At 59.4% G+C, this 14,200-nt stretch overlaps 4 protein-coding genes across 18 annotated transcripts; 1 reads left to right on the top strand and 3 right to left on the bottom strand.

The window, feature by feature from the left end:
- Positions 1-3: 3 nt before the first annotated feature.
- rps14 (ribosomal protein S14) lies at positions 4-1,454 on the bottom strand. 2 transcript variants are annotated; one of them, XM_077592655.1, is made up of 5 exons: positions 1,292-1,454; positions 631-784; positions 375-536; positions 177-253; positions 4-106 (listed from the first exon to the last, which is right to left on the bottom strand). In XM_077592655.1, the coding sequence occupies exons 2-5, from the start codon at positions 777-779 to the stop codon at positions 39-41; spliced, it is 456 nt and encodes a 151-aa protein (XP_077448781.1). In that variant the 5' UTR covers positions 780-784; positions 1,292-1,454; the 3' UTR covers positions 4-38. The 2 variants fall into 2 exon arrangements, with proteins under 2 accessions (XP_077448781.1, XP_077448782.1); XM_077592656.1 differs by having other exon boundaries at positions 1,221-1,327.
- A 411-nt stretch (positions 1,455-1,865) lies between these two features.
- camk2a (calcium/calmodulin-dependent protein kinase II alpha) lies at positions 1,866-9,297 on the bottom strand. Of its 7 annotated transcripts, none has more exons than XR_013298142.1 (19): positions 8,633-9,294; positions 7,498-7,592; positions 7,353-7,412; positions 6,463-6,517; positions 6,292-6,357; positions 6,123-6,195; positions 5,959-6,061; positions 5,786-5,869; positions 5,276-5,370; positions 5,039-5,161; positions 4,879-4,962; positions 4,774-4,816; positions 4,295-4,332; positions 4,140-4,188; positions 3,698-3,773; positions 3,545-3,639; positions 3,222-3,454; positions 3,079-3,129; positions 1,866-3,023 (listed from the first exon to the last, which is right to left on the bottom strand). XR_013298142.1 is itself a non-coding variant. In XM_077592641.1 (19 exons), the coding sequence occupies exons 2-19, from the start codon at positions 8,692-8,694 to the stop codon at positions 3,126-3,128; spliced, it is 1,434 nt and encodes a 477-aa protein (XP_077448767.1). In that variant the 5' UTR covers positions 8,695-9,013; positions 9,104-9,297; the 3' UTR covers positions 1,866-3,125. The 7 variants fall into 7 exon arrangements, 6 of the variants coding, with proteins under 6 accessions (XP_077448767.1, XP_077448768.1, XP_077448769.1 ...); XM_077592641.1 differs by having other exon boundaries at positions 1,866-3,129; positions 3,226-3,454; positions 8,633-9,013; positions 9,104-9,297; XM_077592642.1 differs by having other exon boundaries at positions 3,226-3,454.
- Positions 9,294-12,397, bottom strand: sra1 (steroid receptor RNA activator 1). Of its 3 annotated transcripts, none has more exons than XM_077592651.1 (7): positions 12,062-12,397; positions 10,553-11,115; positions 10,252-10,356; positions 10,066-10,158; positions 9,819-9,994; positions 9,625-9,733; positions 9,294-9,543 (listed from the first exon to the last, which is right to left on the bottom strand). In XM_077592651.1, the coding sequence occupies exons 2-7, from the start codon at positions 10,575-10,577 to the stop codon at positions 9,320-9,322; spliced, it is 732 nt and encodes a 243-aa protein (XP_077448777.1). In that variant the 5' UTR covers positions 10,578-11,115; positions 12,062-12,397; the 3' UTR covers positions 9,294-9,319. The 3 variants fall into 3 exon arrangements, with proteins under 3 accessions (XP_077448777.1, XP_077448776.1, XP_077448778.1); XM_077592650.1 differs by having other exon boundaries at positions 12,091-12,397; XM_077592652.1 differs by lacking the exon at positions 12,062-12,397 and having other exon boundaries at positions 10,553-11,120.
- apbb3 (amyloid beta (A4) precursor protein-binding, family B, member 3) lies at positions 10,968-14,183 on the top strand. 6 transcript variants are annotated; one of them, XM_077592636.1, is made up of 11 exons: positions 11,172-11,315; positions 11,553-11,713; positions 12,115-12,189; positions 12,257-12,382; positions 12,494-12,627; positions 12,779-12,893; positions 12,987-13,056; positions 13,120-13,215; positions 13,294-13,403; positions 13,584-13,766; positions 13,872-14,183. In XM_077592636.1, the coding sequence occupies exons 1-11, from the start codon at positions 11,267-11,269 to the stop codon at positions 14,079-14,081; spliced, it is 1,329 nt and encodes a 442-aa protein (XP_077448762.1). In that variant the 5' UTR covers positions 11,172-11,266; the 3' UTR covers positions 14,082-14,183. The 6 variants fall into 6 exon arrangements, with proteins under 6 accessions (XP_077448765.1, XP_077448763.1, XP_077448764.1 ...); XM_077592639.1 differs by lacking the exons at positions 11,172-11,315; positions 11,553-11,713 and adding an exon at positions 10,968-11,139; XM_077592634.1 differs by having other exon boundaries at positions 12,115-12,382; positions 12,494-12,701; positions 13,587-13,766.
- Positions 14,184-14,200: the final 17 nt, after the last annotated feature.

Below are 14,200 nucleotides of genomic sequence, written 5' to 3'. Positions count from 1 at the left end.
GCATTGCGTTGGGAACAAGTTTATTTGGTTGTGGACTTTTACAGCCTGCGTCCGCGTCGGCCTCCCTTCCTGCGCGTGGAGTCTGACGGGATGGGCGTCACGTCCTCTGAAATCAAAGTAGTGCGACGTTTTAAGCGGCCGCGGGCAAAACCGAGACGTCTGGGCGTGCGCCTTACCGATGCGTCCGATCTTCATGCCGGATCTGGCCAGGGCTCGCAGGGCCGACTGGGCTCCGGGTCCCGGCGTCTTGGTACTGGGGGGGAGACACGGCACATAAGAGGCGGCATTTTCCAAACAATCTCTCATTTAGACTCCCCATAAAGAGGGCCAGGATGGAATAGCATTTTTGGCTTGAAATAAAGTCAATAACGTACCGGTTGCCCCCGGTGGCCCTGAGCTTGATGTGCAGCGCGGTGATGCCCAGCTCCTTGCAGCGCTGCGCCACGTCCTGCGCCGCCAACATGGCGGCGTAAGGGGAAGACTCATCCCTATCCGCCTTCACCTTCATGCCGCCCGTCACGCGGCAGATGGTCTCCCTGAAGCCAAAGGATCGGGCCGGTCGGTCGGGTTAGAGGCGCAAAACGGCGGCTAAGAAAAAAAAAAAGAGCCGAAAGGCGGCCGGCCACTCACTTCCCGGAGAGGTCGGTGACGTGCACAAAAGTGTCGTTGAAGGAGGCAAAGATGTGGCAAACTCCAAAGACGTTCTCACCTTCGGCCACTTGGGGCCCCAAACTGATCACCTGCTCTTCCTTCTTCTCTTTACCTTTGCGTGGAGCCATGGCGTCTGCCTCCGACACACAAACACAAAGACGACGACCCGATTAGAGAACAGTTGCGTCTGCAGACGGCCGAGAGAAGGGTGCAAAAGTTCTCCGTTTGTATCTTTCGTTCATTCTGAAGTCTGCCGTTTTGTGACAAACAAACGAAGCGCTCAGCGGGGCGGGCGCCGCCATGTTGCGTGACGTCGCCTCGCCGCGAGTGAGTCGTATTCGAAAGCCCGCGGGGCGGCTTTGGGGGCCGAACGTTCGCTTTTTATCGCCTTTCCACGCGACGACATGAAAACCGCGAACTAGCTAGTCAGCTAGCTAGCTAGCGAGGGAGCGAGCGAACGGACGGACGGCTCGGGCCGTCGGCCAACGCGCGTCAAAGCCACCAAACGAACACGCAAACAAGCAACATTTAAGGCAAACGACGAAGACAATACTGTAGAAAAGCGATACCGGGCGTCACAAATTGCCGATGGCCTGGAAGGACGGAGATTGCAGAGGATTTAAAGGCGAAGAAGGCTCACCTCGGCGTTTGGCTTCTCGGGATGGAACTAGAAAGAAAGAAGGACGGGTGCGCTTCCGGGGTTAAAGTTGCTTCGAAAGACATGGAGTCCGCTGCCGCTGGTGCTGCTCCCTGCCGACTGGGAGGTTGAAGTGCGCTTCAACGCGCACCCACAGTGAGGAAGGATTTCACCATGGTTTGGTTTGATGATGAGATGAGATGAAACGAGCCACGATTTGAAATGATCTGGAATAATAAGTGTCCTGTGTCTGCAGAACGTGACCGGGAAAGTTGAGTTTGATTTATTTAATAAAGGGACTAGTATCCTATATATACGTCATGATCATTTTAATGAACATATAGATAGATGTAAATATGTAAGATTATAGCCGAAGGCTAATTTCCATCTTTAGTCCCTAGTGCCCCCAATATCACCCATGGACCCCAAATCAATAGATGACCCCTAGGAAATCAAGAACGACAATGCTGTCTATGTGTCTGACACACAGTCGTAGTATGTCATAGCACTACTACCCACGTGTGACGTCACTCTGTCAGATTTGGTGGAAAGGGGGAATTCTAGAAAAATGGGACACTTTCCTTTTTTTCTGTTACAGTTTTTTAATGAATGCTTTAAATGGACAACGCCGGAGAAACACGTGCACGTTCTCTCCCGCGCGCGCACCATGTTCACGTCCTGTTAAGCAGCAAGCATGCAGCCGCTGACACGTCACGACATTGAACTGTTTTGATTTTTGGGGGGGGGGGGTTAGGGTCTCGTCACTTCACCTGAGAGACGGCGGGCGGGTTACGCGTCACCGCTCCAGTTGGCTTCTTGGCTCAGAGCCCAAGCGACAGCTGCAAACAAAGCTAAAGCTAAAGCTTAATGCAAAAATAAATCAATAAAAACAAATAAAAGAATACGCCGCTTCCTGTTCGCTGGCAAGATTTCACTTTAAAAGCATCTCAAATTGCCAAATAAAAACAAACGTAGTCGGCGAAATGGGAGATTAAAAACTGCTCTGCTCGGATTTGAACGAGCCAAGAGTCACGTGACCCCAAACCGGAAGTTGCCGAGTTAAATGCATGCACGCAATTGAAAGCAGAACACACGAAAATACTATCTGCATATAGACACGAAAACACACGAGCACGAAAGAAGACAAAAGAAAACCCAAATGGACGGCCAAAGCTCTTGAATTGGACAAACGAGCTAAAAATGTCAAATGTTTTTTTTTCTTTTTTTTCCTGCGTGTAAATTATTAGTATACTCGGTCGAGTTTATTGGACTCCGCCCACATGGTGGATGGACGGGGCGGGTTAGGGTTAGCCCTAACCCAGACGAGCCCAGAGGGGGCGGAGTCTAACCGTAAGGAAGCTCGCGAGGTCGGAGACGAGGAAGCGTCTGGATGGAAAAAAGTGGAAAAAAAGTTGGCTCTCCCGTAAGCGCCCCCTACCGGTCGCTTAGCAAGACGCCCGTACCGTCCACTTCCCGTCAGTGTACATTCACTAAGGATACATTTGATTTTGCTATGCAAAGCTAAACTAAACCCCCGGCCACACGGGGGCGCCGTGTGACGTATGGGCAAGGCGGCTGTCGTCAATCAGTCACGTGTACAACACATCAAAGGGTGGAGGCTAAAGCGAAAAAAAGGAAAGAAAAACGGGGGGCCTCGGCGACAGGTCGGCACCAACGACGAAACGGCCGTCGCCGTTCGGCCCCGCCCTCGGCTCCTCCTCTTCCCGTTCGCCCGGGCGCGCGACCGGCCCGCCGTCGATCGATCGATCGGTCGGCGGGTCGGTCGCCCGCTCGCTCGTCGAGGCCGGCGCGTCAGAGGAGCTCCCCGCGTGGGGAGTTAGCTAGAAAGCAGAAAAGGGGAGGGGAGGAAAGGGGTTTGGCCAGAACGTCGGCGGGGACCCTAAAATGGCCCGGGTGCCCTAAAATTGCTGACCTACTTGCTGAGCGTGGACGGGGAGCCCGAGCGGTGGAAGTGGACGATCTGCCACTTGCCGTCGCGGCGGTGCCACACCCTGGTCTCCTCCGACTGGACGGTGCGCGGCGTCCCGTTGCCGTCGATGTACTGGGTGACCCGGATGTAGGCGATGCACGCCGCCTCCTCGCCCACCAGGTGGATGTGAGGGTTCAAGATGGTGGTGTGGACCGGCTTGCTGTTCTTGGACCACACTGCGCGGAGAGGGGGGGGGGGGGGGGGCAGCCGGGCTGAGAAACCGCTTGGTCTTTTTCCCGTGCCCACGGGGCGGCTGATGCACTCACGGTTTTCAAAGTAAAAGCGATGGAAATCCAGGCCTTCCACCAGGTTGCCCAACGCCTCGGGTTCGAACGCCGTCACGGCCGGGTCGCACATTTTGCTGCAAAGGGGAACGTGTCAGCGGGCCGGCCGCTCGAGCGACAAAAGCGCACACTCACGTGTAGCTCTCAAAATCGCCGTTGCTGATGGCCTCGATCAGCATCTCCGTCACTTTGATGATGTCCTGCTTCCTCACTGAGAGGAACAAGAGCACACGCGGCGGCTACTGAACAGCGGTCGGAGGGAAGGCGCCGTCCGTCCGGCCGAATGCCGGCCGGGGCTTCCAAGGGCCTAGCCCGGCGGGGGCCGGGCGGAGCGCTCCTGGAGGGCCGTGACACTGCGGGTGCAACGCCAATCCACTGATTGCGCTAGCGGGACGGGAGCCCAGTTTTGTGGAAAGGTTTCCTCTTACCAAGCACCCCCGCACCCGCTACAGTATAATAGTTTGCCAAGCCCCGGGCCTCCCGATCCGTTAGCCCGGTGGTCGGCGTGCTTTTACGGACATTTGTCGGCGGTCTACAAACGTTTGTTTGGTGGCAACGGACGAGACTTGAGGCGTACCTCGGGTGTCCTCGTCCTCAATGGTGGTATTCGTGCTCTCCGACGACTCCTGCCACCACGGGAAGCCAACGTCACCGGAAAGGAAGCGGCTCGGGACGGCGGCGGCGGCGGCGGCCCCGATCGGAGCCAACCGGCCCCTCCCCGATCCCGCTCACCTTGACGCCGTCCGTCTTCTTGTTTCCGCTCTTTCCTCCTGCGGGGGGCACGACCACAAACACGCACAAGAGCGACAGCAATGTCACGAGGGCGGCAAAGAGCGCCGCCGTCTGTAACCACGGCCACATGACCGAGCCGGCCGGCCGTCCGTCCGTCCGCGCCACTCCTTTTGCGAACGACTCGACCGCGAACTCTCGTGGGCGAAGCGGCCAGGGGAGAGAACGGGGCCGAGTCCGGCGTCGCGCCTCGGTCTAGCCCAGCCAAACCAGACGGGAGCGATTGCGGGAGTCCGCTTTTAGCAAACACTTGACACCAAACATTCCTCGAGCGTCACGGGAGACCGCCGGCGCGACCCGGCTCGTGCTCGCTCGCATTCGTGCGGAACCGGGTGACGGCTCCCGCGGGGATTCCGGAACGGCGGAACGGCCGGCCGCCCGGACGGAGGTCGGAGGAGACCCGCGCGGCGAGGGGAACCCACCCGAGAAGTTGCGCGTGGCCAACATGGTGGTCAAGATGGCTCCCTGCGAGGAAACGAGGCCGGGCGTCAGTCCCAAGTTCCAAGTTCCCCGGCCCGCCGACCTACCTTGAGCTTGCGGCGGGCGTTGAACTTCTTCAGACATTCCACCGTCTCCTGACGATGCATGCAGGACGCCACGGTGGAACGGTGCTGCACGCAAAGACGTCACGTTAACGCCGCCGCCCTCGCCCGGGCGGGCGGTCGAGACGGGCAAAAGCTCGCTCACGGAGATCCAGGGGTGTTTCAGGGCCTCGGCGGCCGAGATGCGTTTGGACGGATTGATGGTCAACATCTTGTTGATCAGATCCTTGGCCTCGGGGGTCACCGTGTCCCACTCGGGGGAGGGGAACTGTCGGAGACGGGCGGGACGGACGTTATGGGGAGGAGCCGTCCGGGGTTCGGCGGTGGCGCCGGCGGTGGCGGCGGCGGCCCGGGCCACCGTAGACGGCCGGCTCTTACTTACGTCGTAGGCGCCCGCTTTGATCTGCTGATAGAGGCGGTGCTGGTCTTCGTCCCAGAAGGGAGGGTAGCCCACCAGCAGGATGTACAGGATGACGCCTGAGGATGCAAATCCACGCCCGTGAGGAGGACGCAGAGGTCGGGACGCGACGGACAGACACCTCCGAGGAGCGCGAGGGAGGGGACGATCGAGGACGCGTCCCGGGCCGGGCAAAGTAAGGGCCCCGGCAAAGTAAGAGGCGGGCCGCGAGCGAGGAGAGGGGCAAATGACAGCCGGGCGCCCCCCGAGAAGACAATACACACCTGAGGACACAAAAGACACACCCCAGGAGACGGGACACACCTGAAGGAGACAAGTGGAAGAAAGAAAGAGATGAACAGAGAGAAGCACATCCACACAGGGAGACGGGGAGAGAGAAAGGAGGGGCCGGGGGGGTGGGGGGGAGGAGCCCGGGAGCCGTGGACGAGGTGGCGTGAAAAAGAGACCGGGCGGCGGAGACGAGCGGAATCTGACCGCAGGCCCAGAGGTCCACCGCCTTGCCGTAAGGATCCTTGCGCAGGACCTCGGGGGAGAGGTATCCGGGGGTGCCGGCGAAGCCTGAGAAGGGGCGGGCGGGTGCCTTAGCGTTTGGCGCGCGCCTTAGCGTTTGCCCCGCGGCGGTCGGCGGGCCGGCACCAGCGCCTTACCGAACCAGGCCTGCTGCTCGCCCTCCACTTCGATGGCCAGGCCAAAGTCGGCCAGCTTGACGGCCGCCCCCTTGGACTTGGAGGCCAGCAGCAGATTCTCCGGCTGCGCGACAACAGGCAACCGTGGCTAGCTAGCCGACGGCGCCTCGCAATCGGCGGCTCACCTTCAGGTCTCGGTGAACCACGCCCATCTGGTGACAGTGAAGCACGGCCTCCAGAATTTGCTGGATGCAGTGACTGCCCGCCAGAGAAAGTTAAAAGGCGTTTTTGCCGGCCGCCGGCGGTGGCGGCAGCGGCGGCGGCAAAAGCCCCCCAGGCCCCCCCCCGGCTCACCTGGCGTCGGCTTCGCTGTAATACTCCCTGGCCACGATGTCCTCAAACAACTCGCCGCCCGTCACCCTGAAAAAAGGAGCGACTGTGAGGAAGAAAAAAAAATAGAAAAGAAAGGAAGGAAGGAGCAGACGTGAAGAACGGCGTCACGTTGGCCCGCCCCCAAAGACTCACAGGTCAAAGATCAAGTAGTGGTGAGCCTCCTCGGAGATGCTGTCGTGAAGACGCACTGCGACCGGGGAACAGAGACAAGAGAGACAAACAGGCACGCCAGTCACAATTAAGAGGACGGCTTCAAAAGGCCTAATATGACAAGAGAAGATGAAAAAAAATGTCCTCGCGTGAGCCGTCGTCGTGACGCGACAGGGAAGCCCAACTTGGCTAAATTAGCTGCAACTGTTTGCCTCGTCGAGCGCGACAACTAGAATGGCGTGTTACGCTGCTTTCCGGAAATATCGCCACTTTAACCGGGTCATGGGATGACCCCCCACCCCCCTCTTTTGCAAGATGAAAAGGGTCTGCGCCCGTGGGAACGCTCGCCGTGGAACGCCGTCCGATGTGTGGGTGGCTGGCTGGTTGGCTGGCTGGCTGGCGAGCTGGCGGCCTGATGCTCCGCAGATACCGAGGAGGCTTACATAACATCGCACGGTGTGCGTTGGTTGCCAGGCAACAGTGTCTTTAGGTGAAAGCGTCAAAAGCCTAGTGACAACACACGCACGCACGCACGCACGCTCGCACGCACGCAAACCATTGGTGCAGTGTGTAGGAGGGTTTGCAGGCACAGGGAAAAAAATACCAATGAAAAAAAAAAAAAGGAATCCAATTCTTTCTCACAGAGAGTGCTTGGAACGCTGCGGCGACCAATCCGCCCCCTTGTCCGTCGCACGCCGCCATCCACAAAGCGCACGTTAGCTCACCAACATTTTTTTGGGCACCTCCCCGTTCTCCGACTTCATGTCGGTCACGCGACCGTGACGTGGCGTCAATTATGGATTGCGCCTCCATAATTTATCCTCCCGTCCATTATTGATGGTCGCCCCGAAGCCTTTTTGGCGGCCACTCACCGATGTTGGGGTGCTTGAGCAGGCGGCAGATTCGAGCTTCGCGGTCCAACTTTTGGTGATCTGAAGGAAAAGGTGCAGAAAAGAGCCGTTTTAAGAGTGGGCGGCGCGCGCGGTCCGACCGCTCGCCCGCCCGCCCGCGTCTCACCTCGGGCTGACAGTTTCTTGGTGTTGATGATCTTGGCGGCAAACTCCTGACCCGATAGCACCTTGACGCAGCGGCGCACCACCGAGAAGGCGCCCCTGGCGGCGCCACGCAAGGAAAGAAACGGGACACGGTGACGCGAGCTTAGAAAAAAGGGCCGGCAGCGTTGCAAAGGTCAAGTGAACGAGCGTCAGGGTCAAAAGGCGGCAGCGCGCCGACCGGCAAGCCCCATCTTTCGGTAGGCCCCCAGTTTGGATGTGAAACAGTAGAAGCCAAATCACAAACCATTTCAAAATGATAAACACTTTGAACATACATGAGATTTACGGTTGCTGAAACGGCACAATCCATTTTGACGCACGTCCCTAACGCTGTATTCACGTTTTTTTTCAAACAATTTGAGGAGGGGCAAGGGTCACAATAGGGAACTACCATTTAAAGCGTGGCCATTTATTTAGACCTTTTACCCTTTAGGAGCGAGTGGGGGGAAATATCAGGATTCAATTTTTTTCCTACAATGACTTATTATTAAATAGTGCTAATTAAAACTAAAGAATGGACTTAAAAATAGACCCTGGTGACCGTCCTGAGTAAAACTGTAAAGTTGATGCATTTTATACCGGAAGGGACGAAAGTTTTCCTCCCATTGAACCTCTTTTTTACTGTGCGGAGAAAATGAAAATGACACAGGTTGGAGGAAAGAAGAGGGGAAAGCAGGCAAGGAAAAGAGGAAGCAGCAGGCTAAGAAAAGAAAAGAAAAGAAAAGAAAAGAAAAGAAAAGAAAAGAAAAGAGGATGCTCCCACAATTCAAGTGAAAGATCCAAACTAACGCGGGAGGGAGCGTCCGTACTTGGGAGGTTGCCCATCTTCATCCGTGAAAAAGGGCTCGGTCGCTCGCTCGCTCAACCATGCACGGTAGACACCCACACACACAAGCACGCTCGCACCCACGCACAAACACACACACACACACACATGCAAGGATGCACACACGTCTTATGTAAGAGACCTGTGCGAAGGTGGCGAGTGGGATGAGGTCAGAGGCGCTCATCCATCCATTTCACACCATGCCCTTATATATTTAGCGTCACATCGCCATCCATCCGTCCATCCATCGAGCGAGCGAGCGGCCACTTACTTTCCCAGCTCCTCGTACAGTTGATACTCCTCGGTGAAACGGGTGCAAATGACCGTTGCCATGGCGACCCGGGCCTAGCCGACGAAGGGCGACCGAGATGTCGGACGGAGGGACGGACCTGCGGAAGAAAGGACGCGCGGTGGAGACCAGACTAGACGAGGCGACGATGAGATGACAAGAAGATGGAGCTCCAGCGAGCGAACGAGCGGCTCCTCTCCAGATTGAGCTCCCCGCCTACTCGCCCCCGCCCCTCTCCGTCGAGCTCGTCGGCCAATCGCGGGCCGCCTGGCCGGCGGCGTCGCCATGGCAACTGCGTCCGGAGAGCCACATTGCAGCAAAACGCTCCACTTTGACCTCTGCCGCCTCGACCGTTGCCGCCCCCTGCCGGCAGTGGAGGGGGTTGACGTGCTTTGACTGGCTCCTTCAAGTACACTGCCGCTCTGGTGCACTTGTCTCCAAAGGTGCCCGTACTTTTGCTCGCTTGGCGTGCCGCTAGATGCTGAGCCCACCCGCACCTAAACCGCGAGCACGTGCAGCGCCGTAGACATGCGGGTCCCGGCGCGGCAAAGCCGGCCGTTCTCCGCAAATGCCGCTAGTTCGTTTGGAAAGCAACTCGGCTTCGACGGCCGCCGTGGACGGAGTCAAAAGATGGAGTCGTCCGTCCCGGGAGAAAAAAAAAAACAACCTTTATTTTGGCGGCGGTCCAATGGGCGCAGGGTGGACGGGCTCAGCGTCCCCGACTCCCGAAGGTCGCCACGGACCGGCGTCGCTCGCCGCTCGGGGCCCCAGCTTTCGCGTCTGGGCGATGAGGCGCTTGACGCCGACCATCCATTGACTGACCTCCGTCACGTGATCCACCATGAGCGAGCGATGGATGTCGTCGGCCCGGTCCCAGCGTCCGGCTCGCAGCTCTGAAACGGAGGCGCCACACGTGGACAAACGGTCGGTCGGTCGGTCGGGTGGGTGGCCGGGCCGGGGAGGCCGGACCTTACCTCGGGACAAGGCGCTCATGCGTCTCCTGACCGGCAGACTCAGCCTGCCCGATTTCCAGCTGTCCTCCAAGAGGCGGAGTCTCTTGTCCACATCGTTACACACCTGCAGCTACGCAGACGACAAAAGCCGGCGTCGGCGAGCGGTGAGCCGGCGTTAAGGGGCCGGCGTCGGCGAGCGGGCGCGCCGCCCGTACCTCGGCGTGTCGTCCGCACGACTCCGGCGCTCGCGCCGCCCGCACCTCGGCGTCTCGTCTGCACGACTCCAGCGCTTGCGCCAGAACCTCCAGCACCGCCTCCGCGTCGGGCTCGTCCTCCGACGGGCCGCCGTCGTCCTCTAGCCTCGGGGCCGTCTTCCAGCTGGGCGCGCGCCCTGCGGACGGCGACCCGTGCGCAAAAGGCCTTCTTTCCGGACCGGGCGTCGCCCAAACGGCGGGGTCTGACCTGCGGGAGGCGGAGCCAGGCCGGCCGGCGGCGGCGGTGGTGGTGCCGAGGGGCCGGAAGGAGGAGCCGCGGCGGCGCCGGCGTCGGCCAGGTCTGACCGCCATTCACGGAAAAGACAATGGCGGCGGCGTTAGGAAGCGGCAACGAAACACAGCACGGCCACATGTAGGAGAAAGTTTGTGAGACCGGAAAAGGCGGGCCTTTTGTTCAAAAGCGTGGTCTGCGGGGTGCGGGCCGTCTGGAGGCCGTAGGAGAACTGAGGGGGGTCGTTCCACCCGCGTTCTTGGTTTCCTGAAGGAGCACACAGTCAGCTAGTGCGCGACTTTGTCAAAACGGGAATCACAAAAGACGAGAAACGGCTTGAAAAATCCGATTTGGCCAGCCTGACAACATTGCTTGTGACGTGTCTAGTAGTACTAGGCACTAACCACTAGCTGCTAGCTGGACTTGCACTACGCGGCGCCATTTTGTGCTTCGATTGTCCTACCTGGTTTGACGTATATGTCATCCATTCTGTCGAGAGGAAAAACTCAAGCGCGCCGACCGGCAAACTCCCGAGAGGCAAAAAAAGTACACACAAACAGGATGCGGGTTCATTTCCGGGTTAAGGAGGAGCCGTCTCGATGACGTCATGCGGGTTTTCCCGCCCTCACCCTGTTCGCTGGACTCTTCAAGAGTTTCAAATATACGTCCATTCATATGGATTGTTATCCACATTGCAGCAGAGTAGAGCAAGTGACGTCAAGGGGAAGCGTCTGTCGTAAAGTACTATTCTACATCGGTTGAAAGAACGACTCATTATAAATGAGACGCTATTTTTACTGTATGCTGGGGCAGGAAAATTGATGTATATATACAGTATAGATTTTTTTTCTTTTTTTGGGGGGGGGGGGCGTATACTTCTCTACTAAAACTCAGGATTGGACGTCATTGAAAGGCGGAGCGAGGGTCGTCATGTGGTGACGTCAGCGAGCGGGCGGGAACGCCCGCCTCCTCCATCAGCGAGACGAGAAGACATCATCACGCAAGGACACCAGGCTGATGCGGTTGCTGTGGAAACAAAGACATGCGGCGGTGAGCTCCGGAGTACTTTCAAAGTGTCTACCTGAGTGAATGATTGAGGGAGTGAGTGAGCGAGCGAGCGAGTGAGTGAGTGAGTGAGTGACTCAGCTGGCGAACAACTCTCAAGCTGATTGGAGCCATGATGGGAAAGGACTACATGTTGGCCATCATCATTGTCAACTGTGACGGTAAGAGCCTTTCGTCATCATCCGGCATGGACTTGATTTAGGGGACACGCCGGGCTTTTCAAAGTAAAAGGCCAGTTTAGGGAGGACGAGCTGTCCCCGCGCGATGGCCTCATTCATTATTCAAAGCCACTTCCTGTCGGGCAGCGTCATCCCGTGACGGGCGGGCCGACAGGCGCCAATGCTAAAGTGCGCTCCATCCCGGGTGAAAAGGTGACTGTCGCCGTGCGTTTCATTCAGACAACATCTGGGGCGACCGGAACTTCCTGCCGGACCCGGACCTTCCCTCCGGGTGGAGGACCATCCGAGACTCCGCCGGAACCTACTACTGGCACGTGCCCAGCGGCACCACCCAGTGGCGCCACCCCGGACTCGACGGGGCCACGCCGCAGTCCGCGCGGGTACCGGCGGTGGTTTCCTAGCCCGACGTCCCGTGCGACCACGAGGTCCCGACAAGTATTTGGGGCCAAGCGAAGACAAAATAGCCGTCTGACCCAATGACGTTTTTTTCTCCAAACGGGACGCCAATAAAGTTGGAGGGCGAGAAATAAGCGCCGGTCGTCGGCGTAAGAAACGTGGTGGTGTGCCGGCCTTAATCCCGCAAAGGTCGGCAGAAAAAAGCCAGGGCGCATTGGCCACGTTGCGTACGAGGCAAAGGTCCTATTGCGACACTTTGGGCACTTTGTCCTTGCGACGCTCGGACTTTTGGAGGCGTTTTTGGCCCTAAATACTCTACGGTGAACACGTACGTGGCATTTTCCCGCGAGTGCGAGCTCACGTCATTCTGCCCCTCTCCTCAAAGGCCGGGCGAGAAGCGGCGGGCTCGGAGGCGGTCCCGACCGACGGCGGGCCCCGGGCGCCGGACGACAACTCCGAGGTGGGCGGCCGTTGGTGCGCCCCATCCGGCGGGATCCCTTTTTTCTCAGCGCGTGCGTCCTTTTCAGTCCTTTTCGGTGCGCTCGCTGGGCTGGCTGCAGGTGGAGGAGGACGACCTGGCCCCGGGTCGCGGCGGCCTGGCGCTGGGCGACGCCATCCGCCGGCTTTCCGGTCCCGCCGGGCCCTCGGGCGAGGTGAGCGAGAGAGAGAGAGAGAGAGAGAGAGAGAGAGAGAGAGAGAGAGAGAGAGAGAGAGAGAGAGAGAGACGGAGGCGGCCTCCGTCGTGACGGCGCCTTTGTGGGCAGGGCCGCCAGTTGAGGCTGCTCCTGAAGCAGGGAACGCTCCACCTTCTGGACCCTTTGGACCACACCCCCTTGTACCGTCAGCCCATGGGCAACATCCGCGTGTGGGGGGTGGGCGGCGGCGACCACGGCGGCAGGTGAGCTCCCTCCCGCTAAAGACCAGGATTTCTGATCAGCGCGTGTCTCTCGGGATCCCGCCCGCCAGGGACAGGTAAAGCACCGGCGGGCTGGGGGCGGGGCCTGAAGGGCGAGCGGGCAGGCGAGCCTAACCCTAACCCTCGCTCTCAGGGACTTTGCCTTCGTGGCGGCCGACAAGGACAGCTGCGTGCTGAAATGTCACGTCTTCCGCTGCGACGCGCCCGCCGAGGCCATCGCCGGCGCGCTGCATCGCGCGTGCTCTCAGGTGGGTGGGTCGCTGCGGGACGCGCTGCCGTGAATGGCGACAGGGTGATGGTGTTGATGAGGATGGTGATGATGATGATGATGCCGTCCTCAGATGATGTCCCAGCAGACGTCCCGCTCCCTCTCTGCGGACGGCATCTCGGCCCAGGACCCGCCGCCACGAGGTGAGCGTCGGCCACGCCCGCTGCGCTCCGAGAGGCCGACTCCCCTTCCTCCGTGTCTCCCAGTGGAATTCCCGCGGACGGAGACAGAGACGGGCCCGGAGAGCGTGCGCATGTTTGACGTCCACTACGTGGGCAACCTGCCCGTGTCCCGCGCCATGGGTAGTGGCCGCCGCCGCCGTGGGATCCCGCCCTGCCACACCTCGCCTCTTCCTCAGGTGCCCTTTTTTTTGTGGACAGGCATGGAGGTGTTGAACCTGGCCATCGAGAGCATCGTCAACGCCACCCGTCGCCACGAGTGGGAGGCGGCCGTCATCCACGTGACCGACACCTTTCTGTCTGTCTTCAAGGTAGGTACCCGGGCGGGGCGACCCCGGGCGTAAAATTAGGCCAAAATGGACGGCAAATGGACGTCGGCCGAGACGGTCGACGTCACGCTTTTCCCGCGCCTGAAAAAAAGAAGGGGGTTAGTGTTTCCCGCGTGAGGCGGACTCACGCTGCTACCTTTTTGCCCCTTCCGCGGTCGGCAGCAGGAAGGGGAGGAGCCCGTGTGGGCGTGCCAGGTGCGATTCCTCAGCTTCCTGGGCGTCGGTCACGACGACCGCACCTTCGCCGTCATCGCCGACGGCGGCCGGCAGCGTTTCGAATGTCACGTCTTCTGGTGCCGGCCGGACGCCGGCCCCCTCTCGGAAGCCGTCCAAGCCGCGTGCATGGTTAGCCGGCCAGCTAGCTATACGGCTAGATTTTGGGGGGGTTTGGCCCGGGCTGCACTCTTTGCTTTCCTTTGGCTCAGCCTTTTGTCCATTTTCTCCTTCAAGGTTCAGTATCAGAAGTGTTTGGTGGCGCAGACGCCTCCGCCCAGGAGTCGAGCGTGGCGCCAGGCCCCGCCCAAAGTCAAACGCGCCAACTCCGTGGACGGCGCCGTCTTCCAAAGCGGCGAGGCGCCGGGAAAAGGGAGCGGCGTTCCGCGGCGGGGCATGATGGCCTTCTTGGACACCTTCCGGAACAGACGGGCCGGCGCCTGGTGACGCAAAGCGGAGGACGGTCGGAAGAGTGGCGGCGTGTCACGAATGCTCGGATGCTCGGATGCTCGCCTGGCTGAAAAAGAAAATAAAGCCGCTTCACCTTAACCTGATTTCCTTTGAAA

The sequence above is a fragment of the Stigmatopora argus genome, chromosome 22, assembly GCF_051989625.1.
Source record: "Stigmatopora argus isolate UIUO_Sarg chromosome 22, RoL_Sarg_1.0, whole genome shotgun sequence".
NCBI classification, from domain to species: domain Eukaryota; kingdom Metazoa; phylum Chordata; class Actinopteri; order Syngnathiformes; family Syngnathidae; genus Stigmatopora; species Stigmatopora argus.
Note: the sequence above shows the minus strand (reverse complement) of the source record. Positions and strands in the feature narration are given on the sequence as shown.